Source organism: Heterocephalus glaber, unplaced genomic scaffold (genome assembly GCF_053883595.1).
Source record: "Heterocephalus glaber isolate CG9 unplaced genomic scaffold, H.glaber_assembly_v1.0 deba00001466, whole genome shotgun sequence".
NCBI classification, from domain to species: Eukaryota; Metazoa; Chordata; class Mammalia; order Rodentia; family Bathyergidae; genus Heterocephalus; species Heterocephalus glaber.
The window spans coordinates 923,453-946,111 of NW_028258313.1; the positions used below are offsets into that span (position 1 = coordinate 923,453).

At 40.1% G+C, this 22,659-nt stretch overlaps 3 protein-coding genes across 3 annotated transcripts; all 3 read left to right on the top strand.

Annotated features, from left to right (window-relative positions):
• The first annotated feature begins 423 nt into the window (after positions 1-423).
• On the top strand, positions 424-1,852 carry LOC147826520 (olfactory receptor 14I1-like). Its single transcript, XM_087181058.1, has 2 exons — positions 424-1,041; positions 1,703-1,852. Exons 1-2 carry the CDS (start codon positions 424-426, stop codon positions 1,850-1,852), a joined length of 768 nt encoding a protein of 255 aa, XP_087037184.1.
• A 10,234-nt stretch (positions 1,853-12,086) lies between these two features.
• Positions 12,087-12,995, top strand: LOC147826521 (olfactory receptor 5V1-like). Its single transcript, XM_087181059.1, has one exon. The coding sequence runs from the start codon at positions 12,087-12,089 to the stop codon at positions 12,993-12,995; it is 909 nt and encodes a 302-aa protein (XP_087037185.1).
• A 7,863-nt stretch (positions 12,996-20,858) lies between these two features.
• On the top strand, positions 20,859-22,287 carry LOC147826522 (olfactory receptor 14I1-like). The gene is made up of 2 exons (XM_087181060.1): positions 20,859-21,476; positions 22,138-22,287. The coding sequence occupies exons 1-2, from the start codon at positions 20,859-20,861 to the stop codon at positions 22,285-22,287; spliced, it is 768 nt and encodes a 255-aa protein (XP_087037186.1).
• The last annotated feature ends 372 nt before the right edge of the window (positions 22,288-22,659 follow it).

A 22,659-nucleotide genomic window follows, 5' to 3' on the forward strand; every position in this document is an offset into this window, starting at 1 on the left:
GATACTAGTGATAAAGCTATCTGCCATAAGAAATTCACAAGCATGAACACAGAAAACCAAATTTTAAAAAATGTTAAAACTGATGTGAAGGAGAAAATAATTAGGTGTCCAGGTAGATCTAGAAAACACACTCTTAAAAGTAGCCAATAAATGAAAGATTATGGGAAGTGATTGCACTTTAAATACTGTAATGCTTTATTCTGTCATCCTATGAATGTAAAAAATAAAAGGATATGAGCATTTGGGGGGAAAAGCAAAATAGAAATATGTATGTTCAATATACCTTATTTTATCCTTAACTATACTCTGATGTTCCTGGGTAGAAACCACTCTGTAGTTTTACCAGTTGCTTTGCATTCAGCTTGGAGCAGAATCCTCTGTTCACTTTAACCTCTGACTCTGCAGAGACCACAGCAGATGGACATGGACAACCTCACTGTCTTCACAGAATTCCTCCTCATGGGTGTCACAGGCTCCTGGGAGCTCCAGGTTCTGCAAGGTGTGCTGTTCTTAGTGATTTATCTGGGAGCACTAACAGGGAATCTTGTGACTGTCACCGTCATCGTGACAGATGCACGCCTGCACTCTCCCATGTACTTTTTTATTAGCAATGTGGCCCTTCTAGACCTCGGCAGCATCTCAGTTGTTGTTCCCAGAGCTGTAGTGAATTCCATGACAGGCAGTAAGACCATATCCCTGGCAGAGTGTGCTGCACAGATTTTCCTGTTCACAATATGTGGAGCAGTGGAGATTGCCCTCCTGGTGGTCATGTCCTATGACCGCTACATGGCCATTTGCCACCCTCTGCACTATGGGCTCATCATCACCCCGAGTCTGTGCTCCCAGGCCTCAGCTTGCTCCTGGGCCTCTGGTCTGGTCTACTCTGTTATCCACACAGGGGCTCTGTTCAGGCTTCCCTTCACCAAGACCAATGTGATCCAGCAATATTTCTGTGATGTACCTCAAATTCTGAGGATTTCATCTTCAGATGTCCAATACTCTGAATTTATAATGGTGGCTTTAAGTTTTTGCATTGTCTTGGTATGTTTTGCCTTCATGTTTTTTTCATATGTTAATATATTTTCAGCTGTGCATAAGGCTCATTCAGTGAAAGCCCGTAACAAAGCCATGTCCACCTGTACCCCACAGCTGGCCATTCTCTTTTTGTTTCTCATTTCGGTGTCAGTGGCTGGGTTAGGTCCCATTCCAAGCAAACCATCCCTTGGGAATCTGCTGACTTCCATGTTCTACACCATGGTGCCCCCATTCTTGAACCCCATTATCTACTGTCTACGCAACAGAGAGATCAATGCTGCCCTGCGAAGAATGTTCAACAGATTCTCTGAGTTGCAGTCAAAGATTTTTATCACTAAAATTTAAATAATAGTCTATCAGATGAAGATAGTGTAATGGATATTTGATGTTCTTTTATAAGTTGAAATCTACACCTGTGAATCATCTATTTTTAGTTGCCTATACATTGTTTTGTTGTGTACAGGTTTTTTTGATGAAGTAAAAATCTACATCTTCATGTTCTTGCTTGTCTTGTTGTATATGTCATACATTTTATTTCTCATTCCTAAAACTGGAAGTTTGGTTCACATTGCAAAAATATTTTGAAAATATTTGGAATGATTTTGAGCTAGAAACTAAACAGGCACTGTAAGGATCTGGGTATGCTTTTTATGTTCCACCTTAACAGACACCTGTGCTATTGAGAGAACCTCAGGTGCTGGATCTGACCAACCTGGAGAAGCACACTGAGTGGTCCTGTGAGAAGACCCTGCTGTCTGCACTGTGCTCTCTGCACCCACTCTTCAACTCAGGCTGTGATGGGTCACACTGTGATTAAAAGGGGACAATTAAGGACTAAAGACATAGTGGGGCTTTGGAATCTGAGACCCTCAACCCCCTTTTGCTGCATCTGCTAAAACCCTTTTGCTCAGTCAATACAAAATCAAGACACACGAATAAATGACCTTCCGAAAAACTACCTTGGAAGTGTTTTGTTTCTGTGTGTAATCCAGATGAAAACAAGCAGGCCAACCTTGATCCATGAAAACTTGGTGAGCAATGAGGAAAAGGAATCAGATGCCCTGTGTGGTGCACCTTTTTCATCCAATAGCACACAAAATAGCACATAAAAATGACTTCACTCCAAATGAGAAATGTTTTGTTTCTCTGACTTCCAATAGCTGAATCTGCAAACTGGTGGCTGAAATACATATTGGCTATATTGTGTTTGAGAACTTAGTCCCAAATACTCCTCTTGTTTCATCTAGAAGCCCTGTCTGGGAAAACATCAGCATGGAGGCACTGGTGCCCACTGAGCCCCAGTCCAGCCCTAGAACAACAGGTGTATCAGTCTCCCTGCATTTCAGTACTTATTGCTCTTGGCAGAAGTAAGTGGTGTTTGGCCCCATGGACCTCCTGTCCACCAGTGCTCATGTCCTAGTGAAGGTCTGGACATGGGCTCACCCTCTTCTGATGCATGAGATACCTCAACTTCAATGTTTTATCACTGAGGAGGTATATCTCCTAAAAGTTAAAATTTGTGTGACTGTAAGACACAGAACTTGATATGATCCCTGTAACTGTTTTGAAATATTTGCTCCAATCAAGGCAATTAACATATCCACATTTTTAACAAAATATATCTGCATCCAAGTCATTTTTGAATCTGTTTTAAGGTAAAAATACTGTAATTTAAATTTAGATATCATTTACAAGGGTGGGATGTTAACATTTCTGAAAACTTTTGAATGAATTTCTTTTGCTCTATCTCTACATCTATCTAAATTGATACATAGACTTCCTCCACATACTTTCATCCACATATTGGAATGAATAAGTAACTTGATTTCTAATTTTCAGGGTTAATCTATAAAATTATTTCAACCTAGTTCCTGATTTTATCTTTCTGTCTGATTCTATATTGATTTTTCTGCTTGTGCATTTCCAATGAATCTACCATTATGAGTTAGACATTTTCAGTAACGAAGTGAGGGCTTCTTTCCTTGGAATATTTTTACTTTTACAGTTTTTCCTTTGGAAACTATATTTATTCATTCATTGAAAAATAATAATTGCAAGTATTTGTGGGACACAGCATGATATGTTTACAAAATGCAATGTTTCAAAGAACCTAATTAACTAATCTATCCCCAGTACACTTACCACTTCTGGGTGTGAAACATTGAAAATATATTTTTATCAGCAGGTGAAAAATATTTCATGCATTGCTATTATAGTTACTATTCGGTGCAACTGATCTGTAAAGCTTGACCTTTCTGTTTAATTAAAATTTTGTGCATTTTGACCTATATTTACCCACTACCCATCAAACATCCCCTGCCAGGATCTGATAACATTCACTTTACTCTATAGATCTGAATTCAACATTGTTAGGTTCCACATGTAATTTAGATCATGGGTATTTGTCTTCTGTGCCTCCCTTACAGCAGAATGTTGTCCAGATGCAGCTATATTGGTGCAAATAAAACTACTTTCCCCATTTTTAAGACTCCATAATATTCCACTGTGTGCATATGCCACAGTTTCTTCATCATCTTATCTGATGAAGGAACTTAAGTTGCTGCTGTATGTTAGCTATGTTGAACAATACTGCATTGAAGGGGAGAGAGCAGGCATTCCTTCAGTAGATTGATTTCAGGTCCTTGGGTTCATACCCAGGCATGGAATTCCTCTATCCTATGGTAACCCTGAGTTTTGGAGAAACTTCCATGTTGTTCTTGTGTGCAAATCCACCAAAGGGGACCAAATGGTGAATTTACCCTACATTCTCTCAAACACAGTCACAATTTATCTTTTAGGCAATAGGCACCAGAACGATTGTGAGGTAATGTCTCCTTGTAGTTTGCATTTCCATTCCTGATGACTAATGAGGATGATCAGTTTTTCATGCATCTGTTGATTAATTTGTGTCTTCTTTTGAGAAATGTCAATGTAAGTATTTTGCCTATTCTTTTCTTGGGTTATTACTTTGCTTCATATTGAGTAGTTTCAGTTCTTTATATAGTTTAGGTATCAGTCACATGTCACTACATGGCTTGCAAATATTTTCTCCCAACATGTTAATTGTCTTATTCTCTATTAAATTTTTTCTTTCCTATGAAAGACTTTTAGATTAATGCAATCTCATATGAAATGCATTTTGTTTGTTTTATTTGCTTTTGTTGTCTGTACTTGCACAGTCATACCTAGGAGATTTCTGCCCATTTCGACACTGGGCAAAAGTTATGCTATGGTTTCTTCTAGGACTTACACAGCACAAAATCTTAAATAAAGTTCTTAATTTGATTTTTGTATATGGGATGAGATAAGGGTCCTGTCTCATTCTTCTCTGTGTGAATATAAACTTTCCCTATATCATTTCTTGAAGAAATTTTGCTTTCTGTTGGTCACTTTGTCAAAGATCAACCCATTTTAAGTGAGGATCATCAAAAAATGATGGCATGTCCTCATCCACCTTATTCACAGAATCTGGCATGGAGTGAGCTTTGGGTCTCCCCCAAAGTACAAAGCACTGCAAAAGAGAAATGTTTTCATGTGGATTCTAGATTTCAAGGCTGGAACAACATAGCAACTAAAGACACCCACAAAAGTCTATTTCCAGAACCCCTGCAAAATGTTACAAGAACAATGGGATAAGTGCGTATATATGGAGGGAAGCACTTTGAAAAGGATTTAGGGCAATTTGTCATTTATTCCATTTTTGTGTAATTTAAATACTCATTGCCCTTATGATCACACCTCCTAGTGTTTGACAATATTTCAAGAAGTGTGAACTCTTGTACATGGTTGTTGAGAATGTCAGCAAGTATAAAAAATATGTGAAACAAGAGAACTTCATCAAAAATTAATATAGAATTCATTTAGGGTTAGGCAACCCTGCTGTGGGGTATATATTTAAAGAGAGGAAAGGAGGATCTTGAAATGGTATCTGCATGCCTATGGTCACTACAGCACCATCCCTAACGTCAGACAGAGCTGAATTACCTCAGTGTCCAATGGCACAGGAATGGATTGATAAAATGTGGTTCGCACACATTGGACTGATATTTGTTCTAAAAAAAGAAATCCTTCTACATACAAGAAGTTGGATGAACACTGGTCATCTTATGTTCGGTAAAAGAAGAGGATACAGAGAGGCAGTTACATACTGCATGACCCCACTCCTCTGAGAGACCTGAAGTGGTGGAGTCCTGCAGAGAAGCACAGTGGTGATGAACTGCAGCTGCAGGGAAGAAGAGGTGGAGATGCACGTGACCACTCTGCAAGATGAGTACTTTCTGGTGACCTAAACTGCAACAGTATGAGTATAAGTAATCACATTTTTACATGTGCTTGAGGCCTGCAAAAAAAGAGAGCAGAGTGAAAATGTTCCCACTACCAAAATAAATAAATTAATAAAGTGGTAGGTATCTGTGATGATGGATAAAGAATGAAGTAAAAATGTCCAATTCAAGAAATCGTGATTTTTAATTGAGAAATTGCTACAAATCTGCAGCAGAAAGAAAATGACTTAAAATTAATAAACAATATGATCAAGGGCACAGAATAAAACATCAAAATGTAAAAATGTATCATATTTCTATATATCAGCAAAGAAAATCTTGAGAGGAAAACTAAAAACAGGTAATACCTTCAATAATAACTACAAATTAAATGTAACAAATAAACTCTTAAATACAATATATACTTTATTTATTTCCCATGTAACATAAAAATCTGATAAAAGATATTAAATATCTAAGTGGGAACACATACCATACTGAGTGTGCAAGTGATAACACAATAAAGTTTCTCTTTCATAGAATGCCAATACTGTATATTCAGCATAATTTTATGCAGAACACCAGGGCCATCCTGTACATCTATACAAATGGTCCAGGAAACTCAAATGCACAATATAATGTGCTTAATAACAAACCAATAAAGTTTTAGAAGGTTCATTTTGTATGAATCATTCCTTTTATAGAATTTTAATTAGATTAAGTGGATTTAATATTAATGAAAGTTCCAATGCTTAATATTGCTTATCATTAGTATTTTTAAATCTCGTGACATAAATCCATTCTTTTGGTTATCTAGGGATTATTGTTAGAAATAAAATAGCACACTTACAGAATCAGGTGGCAATGCTGGCTTACTGAGAAAGATGAGTCCTGATCCTACACCCAGCCTTATGGCTCAATGGTCCACTACAGAGGTTTTTCTTCTCCAGATCCTCAGACTTTCCTCCTACATTGCTCTGCACTTTTCCATCTTTGCCCATGAACATGCAGGTGGTGGCACAAGCACACTGAAAAGTCTGATCCACTCCTGTTATGATGAAAAGGAAGGCACAAAACAACCCCTTCCATTTTTATGAAGACACACCAGAGTAACAACATCTGCTATTTCACTGATCTGACTGCACTGCCATGTCCTGCTGGATAATGCCAGGCTGGTAATTGTAGCAACAGACTGAAAGCCATGTTTGATGGTGCCACTTAGATGATGAGCACTTTCTGCATGCTACTAATCCCATCAAAGATAAATAAGAAAAAGGAAAGAATAAATGTTAGTGATAAATTAAAAATCACAAAAAATGAGTAAACATAGAGATACAAAAGAGTGGAATGTGTTCTGTAAGATGGATGGTTTTCAAATAGTTCAGTCTGACATTCAACACATACTGTTTAAAAATTCATTTTATGTACATGTATCAAATCCCTGAGATGAATGTTATTATATGTGGCAAACCCATACTAATAAAAATAAAAATTAAACAATATTTTAAAGAGTTATATATGTGGATATTCTATATAGAGAGAATAACAGCCTATGTGCAGCATCTAATAGTAATCGCTGCTTTTTTGAAAGCTGTTTTATATAAAATGCATTAGACCCAGAATTACACCCTTGCATCTGATGAGTGTCTGGTTACATGGTCACATATACAGTAACTGGAGAGGTTTTTAGATTTAGTCTTTATTACTGCATGTCTGCAGTACATAATGGTCACATTCATTGTGGCCAATTTGCACATGCACAAAACACATCTAAGTCCTTTTTTCTTCTTTTGTCCCTCTTCCCTCTCCACCCCTTCCCTGTCCATGTGCACCAGCTCTACTGGGCCTGCCCTCAGGAGCCTTCTCCAGGGCCTCCCCGTGCTGACCCCTCCTGCTCCTGGTGGGGCTGGTGCAGCTGCAGGCTGAGTGTGCTATGCAGTGCTCACACGCATGTGTCCCAGAGGGCAGGTGTGAGCAACGTGGTCACCAGGGTGGACAGAGATGTGGTGGAGCCCTGGGTGTGGAGCTGGAGGAAACGTTCAGCTACCCTGGCCGGGCTGTCCTGAGCAGATCCTGTGAGCCAGGCCTGCCACCCAAAGCTTCAGTCTTCTCCTTCGGGCCTCCTTGCCAGCGTCCACTGTGGTGTCTTGACCTCAAGGCCACAGAGAGCCAGGCCAAACTGCTGTAGCCCCAGCCTCCCAGAGAAAGGGTCTGAGCAGCCCTGTCCTGTGTAAAGAGCCTCAGTCGGTGTGCGGTTACAGGAGCGGGAGCCGGGTGGGCAGACCGCGGGCCTCTGAACCCCTGGGCAGGGAGGAGCTGGGAGCCAGGTGCTCTCTGTGCTGGGTCCAGGCCTGGGAGCAGGAGGACACTGAGGAGAACTGAGCACGGGTGGGTGCTGCACTGGTCAGGTCTGCAGGTTCAGAGGGGAGAGAAGCAAGGCCCTGAGTGTGGGAGAGCGCGGGTTCTGAGAGAAAGTTTGAAGTAAAGGTATTGGGATCTTCAAAACACAGTTTAACTGAATTCCAAGAAAAGAAAAAGAGGAGGATTTGAGAGGAAATACGTAATGCATACTTAATATTTTAACGGAGTATCAATATCCTTTCTCCTAAGCCCTAACCAGTTAAAATCATGCATCGAGGATAAAGTCTATTTTACAAAGTAGAAGGAGTAAAATATAAAACCGACAGTGAGATTATGAAATTCAGGTTTATCAATCAAGGACAGTTTTCCTGTTGTGCTGCTCAGTTTGAACTCAGGTCCTCATGGTGCTGAGCAGTGCTGCACATCTGAGCCCAGGGCTCTTTATCAAACAAAAATAAGCACACAAAGCTCACATAGCCACAGTCTCATCACTCAGACAGACTAAAATGCTCCCAAACAGAAGTGCTGAGAAGCTGAGCTGCTGTTGCTCTTTCTGCTGCTGTATGAGCAGGGCCGTGCATGTGAGGGAGAAGGGTGAGATACATCCATCTCTGTGTCAGGTTCCGTTCCTGCTTGAACTTGTCCATTTTGTGTTGAAACACCATGGGCCTGTACACACAATGGAACAGCACTGTGACTGTAGGGGACAGCACCAAAGATGACGGGGAACCCTCTGGGGAGGAGCTCCGGTGGCACGGAGCCTTCAGCTTGGGTATGGAGAGAGAAAGCGCCGCTCCACACCCACTTTCTCAGTTCCTTAAGTACAGAGTTCAGACAAAGGTGACTTGGTGCCAAAGCCCTGTGTGGCTGGAAGGGGCCATTCTCAGGTGTGGCTGGGGTTTCGGAGCTATGAGCCCCTCATGTGTGGATGGTTGTTGGGTACCCTCTGGATGGCCTCCCTGCCCAGAGGCACACAGCCAAGGCCACTTGAATACACACATTCCAGAGGACTCTTTTCTAACTTAATCCTTGTGAGGCAACTAGTCTGCTAAAAGAGGGATAAGTCTGAGTCGTTTGTAGGAAAATGAATGCCCCTTGGAAGCCGAATGTTAAGTGGAATAATTCAGATACACAACCTTAAACACTGGTACACAAGCTTAAATACCCATGTGGTAATTCAAAGTGTAAACAAAGAGCAAACAAGAGGCATGAGCAAACAGGAAGATAGATCTTTGGCAAACAGGAAGAGGACCAAGAGAAGGAGTGAAAGGGCACAGGCAGGAGGAGGGCTGAGAAAAAGACCTGGGGTGTGCCAGGCACATGTTCTAACCCACACAAGGAAAGCAGGCATATGTATTACCAACCTGTACTAACAGGTTAAAAAATGTAAACAGGAGGGCCGGGGATTTAGCTCAGTGGTTCCCCCGCCTGCCTCGAAAGCAGAAGGTCCCGAGTCCAATCCCTGGTACAAAAAAAAATGTAAACAGGATAGCTCTGACATATATTCCTTCTCCTTGATGCTGTGACCACAAATGTGTAGCTAGCTATCAACAAAGATTATTTTATCATTTAAGCAATTTATTAATAGAAGCTCAGTTATAGGAGGCAGATTCAATGGGTTTGCTTTTCCACCCACTCTCAGTCTAAACTGTTCTCAGTTTGGTTCTTCAGGTGGATGACACATAGCTGCACAAACTAAAAGTATGCAGTCAAGGATGAAACTGTGTTAAGGTTTCTCAATCTGCCATGGAAATGCTTGTCTATAAAAAGTTGATGATATAGCTCTATGTTCAAAGACTGATTACTGTGATTACAGAAAATTTAGCATATATAAACTTATCCTTTACCTTTTCTGGTCATGCATTTACTAAAACATCTATCTTTACCCTTCCTGTAAGCCATTATAGGAAACAAAAATGTCACTCCTGTGATTCAGCACTATATCTGAACTTACATTATATTTATATTCATATTTATTCCCATTAATATGTCGGAAGTAATTGGGGTTTTCGAAAAGAGGAATATTCCCCCTAGACGCCTCACTATAATGATTCCTTAGAGAAAGCGGGTCTGATATAAATGATAGACTCACCCCTAACATGGGTCCTAAATGTAAGTGATAAGTTTACTTTTGTTGACTGCTCCCATCTTTTGGCCTGATCATTCTGTGTTCTTCTTGCTGAATAGTTTTCTTGGTAAAATAATCTGTCTTATTCATAGTGATATGTTCTTGATATTGAAATATTAAATATAACATAACTTTAATTTTGTTCAGGTTTAAGGGCCATGTATGATATTTTTGGTTAGTTGGCTATTGTTATTTTCTTTATATTGCAAAAACTTAAAGTAACTATTTACTAAACAGAAAAACACTGTATAATACAATTAGCACTGATGATATGCAAATGAGTAAATTATAAATAGTATGAAAGTTTTATTTCTGGACAATTTCCAGGGGAAAGAAAACGTTAGACATTCATCCCTTATGCTGGCTCTCATTACATTTGAGTGCTTAGAATTCCTCATTTTTACCAAATAGTCACAAAAATCATGTGCAAAGATTACATTTCATAAGACCTTCTCTGAATCCCCAGTAAATGAACTACTGCTCCTTCAGAGTAATGAGAAATGCTGTAAAACTTTCCTTATAAAAATTATTGGCAAAATGTCATTTTTATTTATGTAATTAAATTAGATTATATATGATATAGTATTTTGTAATAGGAGTAGTTTGTTGATATAAGTTCCCTTACCATATGAACAGATTCTTCATTTTACAGATAAAGATAATAAATAAAGTGGGACAAATATGATCAATTAAGTGCAAAATTTAGGAGAAATATGATACAATATTTGATTGATTATTAACATTTGATTGTTGATTATCCAAATTAGGAAAAAAACACATTATACTTATTATAATGTTATTAGATATAATGTCTGATTTAAAACATCAGGTTTATAAGAATAAGTAAAGAGAAAAATGAAAATTATTTGCAAATTAATATTAAGACATTACTTGTAATATTTACATGTATTTACTACTGTGTTTTCTAACTAATAATATGCAGAGATGCAGACAAAATGTTAATAGGTCTGTTTAATCATGAACATTTAAAAACCTAAGAACTGACATTACAATTGCTATTTGCTTGAATCGTTTTCACTGATTGAATATTCTGCATCACCTGCATGACCTAGAAGCATTTTGAAATTACCATAATTTGCTTTCCTATATTTCATGATTTGAAAAAATTGTCAATAAAAGATTATTTTCTCCTCAGTATGGCACAAAGCAAGTGCTGCTGTAGGAAATAAATATAACATATCCTTGGGACTGTGGCAATTCTTTTATATCTTAAAAGAAAAAAATGGTAGTGGAAAGCAAAGCCATATCCTCTGTATTAATAAATCATTATGTGTCATTTCTATTAACTTTTAATTGAAAAAAGAAAACACTGCAAGTTTTCTCCAAGCAGAATGTACTAGAAGGGGTGCATGGAAAGTAAATTTTCACTTTATTTTCTAAGTTTTATCTATGAATTTACTATAACATATATGTGATATTAAAGAGAAATTGTTTTTAAAGTGATGGAAAAATTCCTCAGGGTACTTGTGCACAGACTTTCAGTCAGATTATTAAACACTGTGGTTGTGTGGATGGCTATGGTACATGCTAATGTTTTCACTCAGTAATATGATGTTGAGCTTGCAAAGGATTCCCCTGCTGTGTCTTCCCAGTAGAGATGCTCTGAAAAGGTAAGCACCATGTACACAACCCTCAGCCAGTACTTACTTAGGTTTTCCCATTTGTCCAATTCCTAGTTATTAAAACATTATTATAAAAATACACATATAATCTATAATAAAAATCAGTAAAATATACAAATATATGATATATAACAAATGTATAAAATATACAACCCAACAATATTCAATTGAGTGTTTCTGCTTCAAATATTGTAGAAATGGTGTAGTATAGAAAAGTTCAGTCATTGAGATAAGATAAGAAATGATTGGTTCTGGTGCCTGCTTCACAAGCACAAGGTCCCAAGTTCTATCCCTGGTACCAAAAAAAAAAGATAAGAAATGATGAAGCAAGATCACATACTGTATTTCACTGAATTATAAAATCCCTGAAAATGTGGAAGATTCAAAGTGATGGCAAAGGAGAGGAACTGTCAGGAGTCTAAAGAGTACTCACAGGGCTTCCTCCTGATGAAGATGCAAGGATAAATTTGTCCAGAAATATCATGAATATAGTACTTCAAAAACCTGAAATCTCTCACTAAATTAAAACTGAGGTAATGCATCACTAATCACACATCAACTGTTTTCTAAGAGTTTCTCAGCACTAAGCTCTTTGGTTGCAACCTTCACCTGTGTTCCCTGATTTCTTCCCTCCAGAGAGACACCCGTGGAGAGGAGATGGACAACTGCAATGTCACCACAGTGACTCAGTTCATCCTCATCGGGCTCTCTGACCTCCCTGAGGTGCGCTACCCTCTCTTTGTGGCCTTTGCCAGCATCTACCAGGTCACCTTGGTGGGAAATGGGGCCATCCTCTTGGCCATCTGGACTGAGGCAAAGCTGCACACGCCCATGTACTTCTTCCTGGCAAACTTGTCCCTCTTAGACATATTCTGCCCATCAACAACTGTCCCTAACATTCTGCACAACCTCTTGACTGAGGACCACAGCATTTCCTTTGTTGGGTGTGCTCTGCAGCTGTATGTCCTGGTGGCCCTAGTTGGAGTTGAAGTCTTCCTGCTGGCTGTCATGGCTTATGACCGGTATGTGGCCATCTGCTTCCCCCTTCGCTACTCTGTCATCATAACCAAGGCTCGCTGTGCTCAGCTGGTCTCTGGGACCTGGGCAGCCGGGTTCCTCAATTCCACCATCCACACAATGTCCACTTTCAGCCTGTCCTTCTGCAAGTCCAACATGGTCAACCAGTACTATTGTGATATCCCACCACTGGTGGCCCTGTCTTGCTCATCCACTTATGTGACTGAAATGCTTGTTTTAGTGGTAGGGGGTATCAGTGGATTCATTTCCTTCCTGACCACCTTGATCTCCTATGTGTACATCATCTCCACCATCCTGAAGATCCAGTCTGCAGAAGGGAAGCGCAAAGCCTTCTCCACGTGTGCCTTCTACCTCCTGGTGGTCTGTCTGTTCTATGGCACAGCCATCTTCACCTACATCCGGCCCTACTCCAGCAGACACTCCCTTGCCAGGGACAGACTCATCTCCATGCTCTATGGGGTCATCACCCTGATGCTCATCCCAGTCATCTACAGCCTGAGGACCATGGAGGTGAAAGGGCACTCATGAGGACTCTGTGTGGTAGCATGTGCTCAGAGTAAGTGCAATATCACAACAGAATTACTTAGTACTCTGTTTAGAACTAGTTATTAGGAAGAATTCTTAGGGGAAAAAAGTTCTCCCAACACTGAATAAGTGCCAGGTGATGTTAGAAATGTATATCCACAAGTAGATATTATTCTAGTTAGACTTAAGTATGTATCTCTAAATCTATGTTTATTTTTTTCTTTGTATGTCTCCTACAGAATTTTTCTGTGGTTTGTTGAGTTTTTGTTTTGACTTGCTTTTGTAGGGGCAGGGGCTGTAGACAAGAGAGTAAGGGACACATTTTGTCTTCTAGCCATTCTTGAGTAGAAGGAGATAAAGGCAAACTTTACTAGAGAAATTCCTCTGAGAAGCAGGGCAATATATTATATATATATATATATATATATATATATATAATATATATATATAATTTCCTATAGTGTCCTCATATATTCCACTTTACAGTCATGACATTCATGTCAGACTTACAGAGTACAACAGACATCCACACACCCTCTTTCTAACTCTAAGCTAACCATGAATGAGGAACGCTCTTGTGAAGAGATGAACCACCTGAAACATAAAGTCCTGAAATGTAGGTCAAGGACAAGTGAAGCAGCATACAGAAAGAATCTGCACATAGACCAGGAGAACAAATGACTTAGACAGAGTTGCCTGCAAGCTGATGCAGGTATTCAAAGGTCCAGGTGGGGAAGGGTCTGACCCTGCCCCATACAGAGAGCCCAGAATGAAGGCCACAGGCCCTCCACCTTCCTGGAGCTCCCTACCTGATTCTTCCTCATCATGGTAGCTATCTATCTCCTCCCCCTCCTTCTTTTTCCTTTTTACAATTAAAGTGTTTTCCTTCCCTTTAACTTTGTCTCTCTAATTTTTTGTTGGGGCTGAGTTTACAATTCCAGTCGCCTGCTTGAACAAAAGAGCAACATTTTGAATTCTAATATTTTATTGTGTCCTCCTTTAATACTGCTGTGAAATATAAGGAATTTACATTTTCATTCTGAAGGACTGATGATTTCAGTTTGTGAAATGAATTGAAAATAGATTAACAAAGAAAAATATAAAAGTTTTATTACCTGCCTAAACACAGGAGACATGTTCACACAGCATGAGACTCCAGAGAGCCAGAGAGCTGAGGCTTGCCCAGAAGTGGACAGAGAGAGGGATGTGGGCTTCTGGTGGATGGCAGAGGTCAGGAGGGGTGGGTGAGTAGAAGACTTGCCCAGTCAGCAAGAAGGGTCTTGTTACCCAGGTAACACCCACCAGGTAACAGCAGCTTGCAGCAATCTGTGTCTTGCCCGTGTTGAACCCATTTCCTCTTCCTGGTAAAAGACCTTCCCTAAGAAGGAAATGGATATGAGCAATGGAAGCTTTGTGAGGTTCCCTGGTGTGGGTTGTTCACTATGTAAATTGCCCATTGACGTGTAAACTCATTTTCCAAAAGAGACAGAGTAGGCCCAGTTGCCCCACCAGAGCTAGAGATGAGGCCGTAAGTCAGCCATGTGTTAAACCTGGTCCTAAATACAGTGCCAGTCTCCAGGTATCCAAAAGTCTTCTCTAACATCGCTCTGACACTTTTTCAATCAATTGCTGTTGAATGTACTGTTGATGAAATACCAGAATTCTAAGTGAGATTCACTTCTATTGCTGTGAAGAGGAACGTAGAAATGGACCACTTTCCTTTGTTATGATAACGCACAGGAGAACATACACATCACACCTGCTAGTATCTCATTAACCTGAAATGCATTTTCTTGTTCCAGCTGGATACATGTAGAGTGGAGACTGTAACCAAAAGACTGGACAACATGCTTTTTGGTGACATTTAGATGAGGAGTGTTCTCTGCACCCTGTGAATCCCATCACAAATATAAATAAGTGAAAGAAGAGAGTAAATATTAGTGATAAATTAATGATGACAAAATAAATAATAATCCAGAACTAAAATAGTTTTGAATGCTTTAGAAACCAGCCTACAAGGATATCCGCAACCAGGAAACCAAGGAGAGTAAAATACTAAAGGCACAGAGAAAATTTGGAAGAGGAGGTGCAGGTGACTCTTGGCTCTAGTGGACAAAGAGCCCCAAACTGATAACATTCCTCACTTTTATTAGATTCTCACAAAGAAGAAGCAACCAAGCATGTGATCCAGTGCTCAGGGAAAGTTCATCAGACTCTCATAATTTGTGAACTATATCCAAATGTGTATTTTCTTTTTATCAGACTTCATTGTTTCAGTCCTTGAAACTGGTTGATGCTGGCATGGGAGGGAACAACCTGAGGTGGAGGATGCCTTTCTATGACCCCATTGGGCACCTCAAGGAAAGTTCCGCCCAGGCTTTGGTCTCCCACCCAGTTTCCCATAGAATGTGTGCCAGGCGATCTTCAAACATTTGGCCCTGGTTATCAATACATACAGTTCAAATTATTTCATTTTTAAACAGTATTTATGACTACACACACACACACAATTAGAACTCAGAATATATACAGGGTCTAAGCATAATCATTACTTTTATGAAAGCTAATTCAAGTGAAAAGGAATGTGCCAGAATTGTCTTGCATTTGATGGTGGGCTGACAACACTTTCACAAGTTCAGTACTCCAATTTTGGAACTTCTCTTAGGAGCCCTCTCCAGGGGCCTCTCTGTGCTGACCCCTCCTGCTCCTGGTGGGGCTGGTACAGATGCAGTCTGAGTGTGCTGTGCAGTGTTCACATGCGTGTGTCCCCAAGGGCAGGTGTGGGCAGCATGGTTACCAGTGTGGAGGTTAGAGTCTATGGAGCCTTGGAGGTGGAGCCAGCAGGAACTGGAGGCATTGAAGGAAAATGCAACCCCATCTCTTCATTCTGTTGCAGTTTGGGGGTTTGTCTGAACCACGTTAAAAATACTGCCCTCCACTGCTATAGGATGAGGAAGGGGAATGTTACTTTAATTTTACATCCACATACTGGCTGGGATTCTTCATTTATTCCATACCAACACAAAAAACCTATCATTTCTTAAAACATAATTGATGTATGAAAACTGAAGACCTGCTAGTGAATTTGTTATGCTCTGATTCAGCTTTTTAGACTGAAGTATGGGTCATGAATGACTCTCTAACAACATCTATTTTTCCTCTGAGAAATAGCAGTTCACAGAGAGATGGGGTCTTCTCATACCACACTGACTAGCCAATGCCAACATTCTATTATTTACTATAACAAGTAATTTCCTGTAATAATAACATGTGAATTTGGGATATAATTGACTATCCAGTAATGTATGAAACTTTTTTCAGTGTTTCCATTTTTAATATACTACCACACACATAATTGAATTCTTCTAAATTGTATTGAAAATTCTATTAGTTGCACTGGTGTGGCTATGAATCCTGGGCAATTAGAGGCTGAGCTCCTTGGAGGCTGGGATCACTTGGCCACCAGGACTCATTAGAAGGTGACCCCCATGTGCCCTTGGTAAAGACTCGGCAGGCTCACAGGTATTTCAGAGGCTGGGTTGCATGCATGGTCCACACTGGGTGTCTCACTGAGAACTGAGTCTGGATTTACTCACTGAAGAAAGAAGCAGAAGCAAGGATCCCACTGAATCTCTAAACATTGTGTAGACACAAAATTCATGTTAGTGAACTTAGACTCATTACTTCACTGCTCAGGTAATTATTTTTAATTAATTAAGTTTATTGGTACATTTTAGGTATATACAAAGATCGCATCCATCATAGGGATTTTGTATTCGTGCATATGTCTTGATTCTTCTTTTCTCCCCTTTCCTTACCATCCCTTCAACCCCCTTCCTCTCCTCATTTACAATAGCTTTATTTCATTTTTCCTTCTTTTCTCTTTTTTTCCTCCCTCCTTTCCCAGTTCCCTTTCCCATTTGAAGTTTCTTCCTATTTCACAATGTCTATCTTACATTTTAGTCCTTGTTTACACTTTCATAGCTCAAGTAATTTTGTAGATATTAATATATGTATTTCTATTAACATTGCTAATGAACACATGGCATACAAACACCTGTGGAATGCTTTAAAATCTTAAACCCATGTAACTATCTGAAGCACATATGATGTATGTGTGCTTCCAGAATAGACACATTGTTCTAGATTTTAATTTGTTTCAGGTAATTAGTTCCTAGATGCTCTCTGAAGATCTGTGTTTTACATACTGTGTGGGTCAGGACAGAAGGCAGATATCACAGTAATTGCAAATCACCTTGGAAGTAAATAGCGGGCCCAGGAATTAAATAGTTCTTTGAGCTTGATTTAAAATACCAACTAAGAAGTCTACAAGGAGATAAAATGGGCATTTCACACAAACCAAATCACATAGGGAAATATAGTCTGTAAGTTAGCAGAACAAAAGATGTGAGTTATATAGTATTGTTATTATGGGAAGTTTATGATCATAGCTAAATTTTATAAGATATTAAATGTAATGCTGATCCTTGCTTACACTGTTATATATGACACATTTAATAATATATGGAAAATTAGCAGTTGCAGTCATGCTGTTGTCTACATTTTAAATTGTAAGACAAATAATTTCAAAATAGGAGTGGAAAGAAGATGGGAAAGAAAGAAAAATCCATGGATGTCCTCTACTGCACTGGATCCTGATGCTGGTGAAAAATATAAATGTAAGATAAATTCAGCAATTATTACACAGAATAAGAGATGAAGGTAAGAAGCAGATTTTTTTATGCGCCATCTCTGCTATTTTGATAGAGGAAATTTAAAATAGGCATGATGTGGTTTGCATCAGTGACCTACAAAATGTCAGTAGTACCAGTTTAAATAGTCACTACTGATGCTAATAGCAATATTCTATGCTCAAAGGATTTTCTCTTCATTTAGCAAAGCAAGACTAAGAGAAGAAACCACATGTATTCAAAGGATGATCAGAGAAATCCATTCAAATAAAATGTATTTTAAAAAACTGGAGACCCAAATGAATGTATGAAATCATCATTACTATCCACATAAAAGGCAGAAACATTGTCAATGTTTGTGTAACTGTAAATTAATTACATATAAAATGTTAACAAATATGTAGATGCTAATATTTTCTACATTATATCAATGCTGTTTTTCACCAATAAAATTTAAAACTACTTAGGTAGGTTTTGATGTAACTAAATTTAGTACTGAAAAATGATCTCTGAGCAGATTGTTTATGATTTTTAATGCTTTAACATGAGCACAGGTAAATAAATTCCAATAATGATTGTAGAAGAAGGAGATTTTAGCACAAGCCATGAAAGCAAATGGAGCACAGGTCTGCGGAGAGCATCGGCTCCCATCACAGATTACACTGCATGCCTAGTAGAAGGTGCATGTGGAGGACTTCAAGCAGTTATTTTTGTTCATTTGCTTTGAGACAAAATACACTGCCAAGCAGGTACAAGAAGGGATTTGGCCATAAACAGCCAGTAGGAAAATGGGATTTTTGCTCCCATGCGAAATAACATCTCGCACAGATGATGGTGAAAGGGAGGAAGGGTTCACACACAGGTCCGGAAGAGCTCTTAAAGTGGGGGGTGGAGTGGATGACCGGCCTGGTGTCCTTCAGATCAAAGTCATTGTCCATGGCAGCCCAGGTCCATGCATTAGATTTGTTAGGGAAAACTGAGCAGAGCGTCAGCCACAGAAGGACCACATCACAGCCCAGGACCTAGAGAGTGAGGAGCACATGGGGGATTCCCAAACCAAACTGAGCACCATTACAGAAGCTCTCAGAGACAATGTCCCAGAGAGCCACAGAAACCTGAAGCAAAGTCCAAGAGTCAATGTGCCTGAGAGGAGGAGGAGGAGGAGGAGGAGGAGCCACGCTGGACAAACTCAGAGGAAAATCAACTGAAACACAGGTAACTGGAAGAACCGAGGGCCACACTTCCTGATGCCCAGATCAGTCTGAAGTAAGAGACCAGTAGATCAAATCAAACACAGCCCTGGACATGATAAAACAGTGCACCAGCCCACTGGGCTGCCAGGGAATCCCCACACTGGGAAGTGCCCCGGAAATTGATGGTCTGAAAAGAAGCAGCTCACTCAAGCCACACAGGCTGGATTTGGGAGAAGCCTCTGGTCCCTTTAGCCTCCTCCTCACAAAGGGCACTGCTGCTGTCTCTGGAAAACACAGAGGCAGGGCTTCCAGTCCATGCCCTTGCTTTTGTTACTTTTTCAGTCATTTCCTTCAATGTTGGGACCTCAGCGCCGCTGAAAAATGTGATTTGTGACCAGCAACTCAAGAGGAAGACACAGAAGCATGTGGGATTTTAGCAAGGGCAATTCACCCCATGGAGAGGAGGTCCCAGGTCCAGCAGTGCAGCTCCCACCAAGTGAGTCAGGACAGGATAGAAAAGTGCCAGCTGGGGTGAAACAGGAGGCTGTGCAAAGACCATGTGACCCAGTGCAGCAAAATGTGCTTGGCACAGAGAGCAGCCCTGGGCACCACAGCAGTGGGAGAAGGCTTGGGTGGGCCAGAGAGGGACACCCAAAGCTGCTGGCTTAGACCAGCCCAGCTCCCACAGATCAAACTCTACCAGACCAGGTGGGGAGGCTCAGCCTGGTTCTGGGACACTACCTGCCTTGGACACTGCCAGAGGACTGTGGACTCCGGAGGAATTTTACTTTGTCCTTTTAATTATATTTCTTCCTTGGTTGGTTTTGTTTCCTCATTCTTTGTTTTGTTTGTTTTTTAGTTTCTATGGTTATGTTTACCTTGTTCTGCACATCCTCTTTCTTTGCTCAACTCTCTCTCTGGAGTTGACTATATTTCCTTGTGAGTGTAAATCCTTTCTTGTCTTTCTGGTTCACTCTGATTTTCTTTTGCTTTATCCTTCACACTTTCTTTCCTGGCCTCTTCTCCAGTTTCCCAAACCTTGGCTGATCATCTGCTGTCCTCTAGTCTTGGCTCTACTACATCTCTCTTCATCTCACTCCCTGTGTTGCCCTCTATCCCTCTTAAACTTCCCCCCCCCCTAGTGGGTAAACTCACCACACTAAGAGGAAACTCATTGCATTCAAGCTCCTGATTTATGCTGGATTGTGTTACATAACCATACATCTTGCTACTGTGATTAAAGTTACCAAGTTAATAGTTAATAAAGTTTTTCAGTTTCTAGGCTGTGCTTGATGGTACCAATATTGCTAATTGTGTACTACATTTGCCAGGATGTCCTACCTGATGTAGTGAGTTTTTCTCTCCTGTATCACAACACTGAGATTGTCTGGTGCCATAACCACCACTGTATCCCAGTATCTAAGGACTGGGTGTGAAGCCAAATAAATAGCAACTTCTGATCCTTAATAAATTGGTAAGGTGGGAGCTTAGCACAGACACAAGAATCATAAGTGCCCAAATGACCTCTCTGAGAAATAGACATTTCCTAGAGAAGGCTTGATACTAGTGATAAAGCTATCTGCCATAAGAAATTCACAAGCATGAACACAGAAAACCAAATTTTAAAAAATGTTAAAACTGATGTGAAGGAGAAAATAATTAGGTGTCCAGGTAGATCTAGAAAACACACTCTTAAAAGTAGCCAATAAATGAAAGATTATGGGAAGTGATTGCACTTTAAATACTGTAATGCTTTATTCTGTCATCCTATGAATGTAAAAAATAAAAGGATATGAGCATTTGGGGGGAAAAGCAAAATAGAAATATGTATGTTCAATATACCTTATTTTATCCTTAACTATACTCTGATGTTCCTGGGTAGAAACCACTCTGTAGTTTTACCAGTTGCTTTGCATTCAGCTTGGAGCAGAATCCTCTGTTCACTTTAACCTCTGACTCTGCAGAGACCACAGCAGATGGACATGGACAACCTCACTGTCTTCACAGAATTCCTCCTCATGGGTGTCACAGGCTCCTGGGAGCTCCAGGTTCTGCAAGGTGTGCTGTTCTTAGTGATTTATCTGGGAGCACTAACAGGGAATCTTGTGACTGTCACCGTCATCGTGACAGATGCACGCCTGCACTCTCCCATGTACTTTTTTATTAGCAATGTGGCCCTTCTAGACCTCGGCAGCATCTCAGTTGTTGTTCCCAGAGCTGTAGTGAATTCCATGACAGGCAGTAAGACCATATCCCTGGCAGAGTGTGCTGCACAGATTTTCCTGTTCACAATATGTGGAGCAGTGGAGATTGCCCTCCTGGTGGTCATGTCCTATGACCGCTACATGGCCATTTGCCACCCTCTGCACTATGGGCTCATCATCACCCCGAGTCTGTGCTCCCAGGCCTCAGCTTGCTCCTGGGCCTCTGGTCTGGTCTACTCTGTTATCCACACAGGGGCTCTGTTCAGGCTTCCCTTCACCAAGACCAATGTGATCCAGCAATATTTCTGTGATGTACCTCAAATTCTGAGGATTTCATCTTCAGATGTCCAATACTCTGAATTTATAATGGTGGCTTTAAGTTTTTGCATTGTCTTGGTATGTTTTGCCTTCATGTTTTTTTCATATGTTAATATATTTTCAGCTGTGCATAAGGCTCATTCAGTGAAAGCCCGTAACAAAGCCATGTCCACCTGTACCCCACAGCTGGCCATTCTCTTTTTGTTTCTCATTTCGGTGTCAGTGGCTGGGTTAGGTCCCATTCCAAGCAAACCATCCCTTGGGAATCTGCTGACTTCCATGTTCTACACCATGGTGCCCCCATTCTTGAACCCCATTATCTACTGTCTACGCAACAGAGAGATCAATGCTGCCCTGCGAAGAATGTTCAACAGATTCTCTGAGTTGCAGTCAAAGATTTTTATCACTAAAATTTAAATAATAGTCTATCAGATGAAGATAGTGTAATGGATATTTGATGTTCTTTTATAAGTTGAAATCTACACCTGTGAATCATCTATTTTTAGTTGCCTATACATTGTTTTGTTGTGTACAGGTTTTTTTGATGAAGTAAAAATCTACATCTTCATGTTCTTGCTTGTCTTGTTGTATATGTCATACATTTTATTTCTCATTCCTAAAACTGGAAGTTTGGTTCACATTGCAAAAATATTTTGAAAATATTTGGAATGATTTTGAGCTAGAAACTAAACAGGCACTGTAAGGATCTGGGTATGCTTTTTATGTTCCACCTTAACAGACACCTGTGCTATTGAGAGAACCTCAGGTGCTGGATCTGACCAACCTGGAGAAGCACACTGAGTGGTCCTGTGAGAAGACCCTGCTGTCTGCACTGTGCTCTCTGCACCCACTCTTCAACTCAGGCTGTGATGGGTCACACTGTGATTAAAAGGGGACAATTAAGGACTAAAGACATAGTGGGGCTTTGGAATCTGAGACCCTCAACCCCCTTTTGCTGCATCTGCTAAAACCCTTTTGCTCAGTCAATACAAAATCAAGACACACGAATAAATGACCTTCCGAAAAACTAACTTGGAAGTGTTTTGTTTCTGTGTGTAATCCAGATGAAAACAAGCAGGCCAACCTTGATCCATGAAAACTTGGTGAGCAATGAGGAAAAGGAATCAGATGCCCTGTGTGGTGCACCTTTTTCATCCAATAGCACACAAAATAGCACATAAAAATGACTTCACTCCAAATGAGAAATGTTTTGTTTCTCTGACTTCCAATAGCTGAATCTGCAAACTGGTGGCTGAAATAC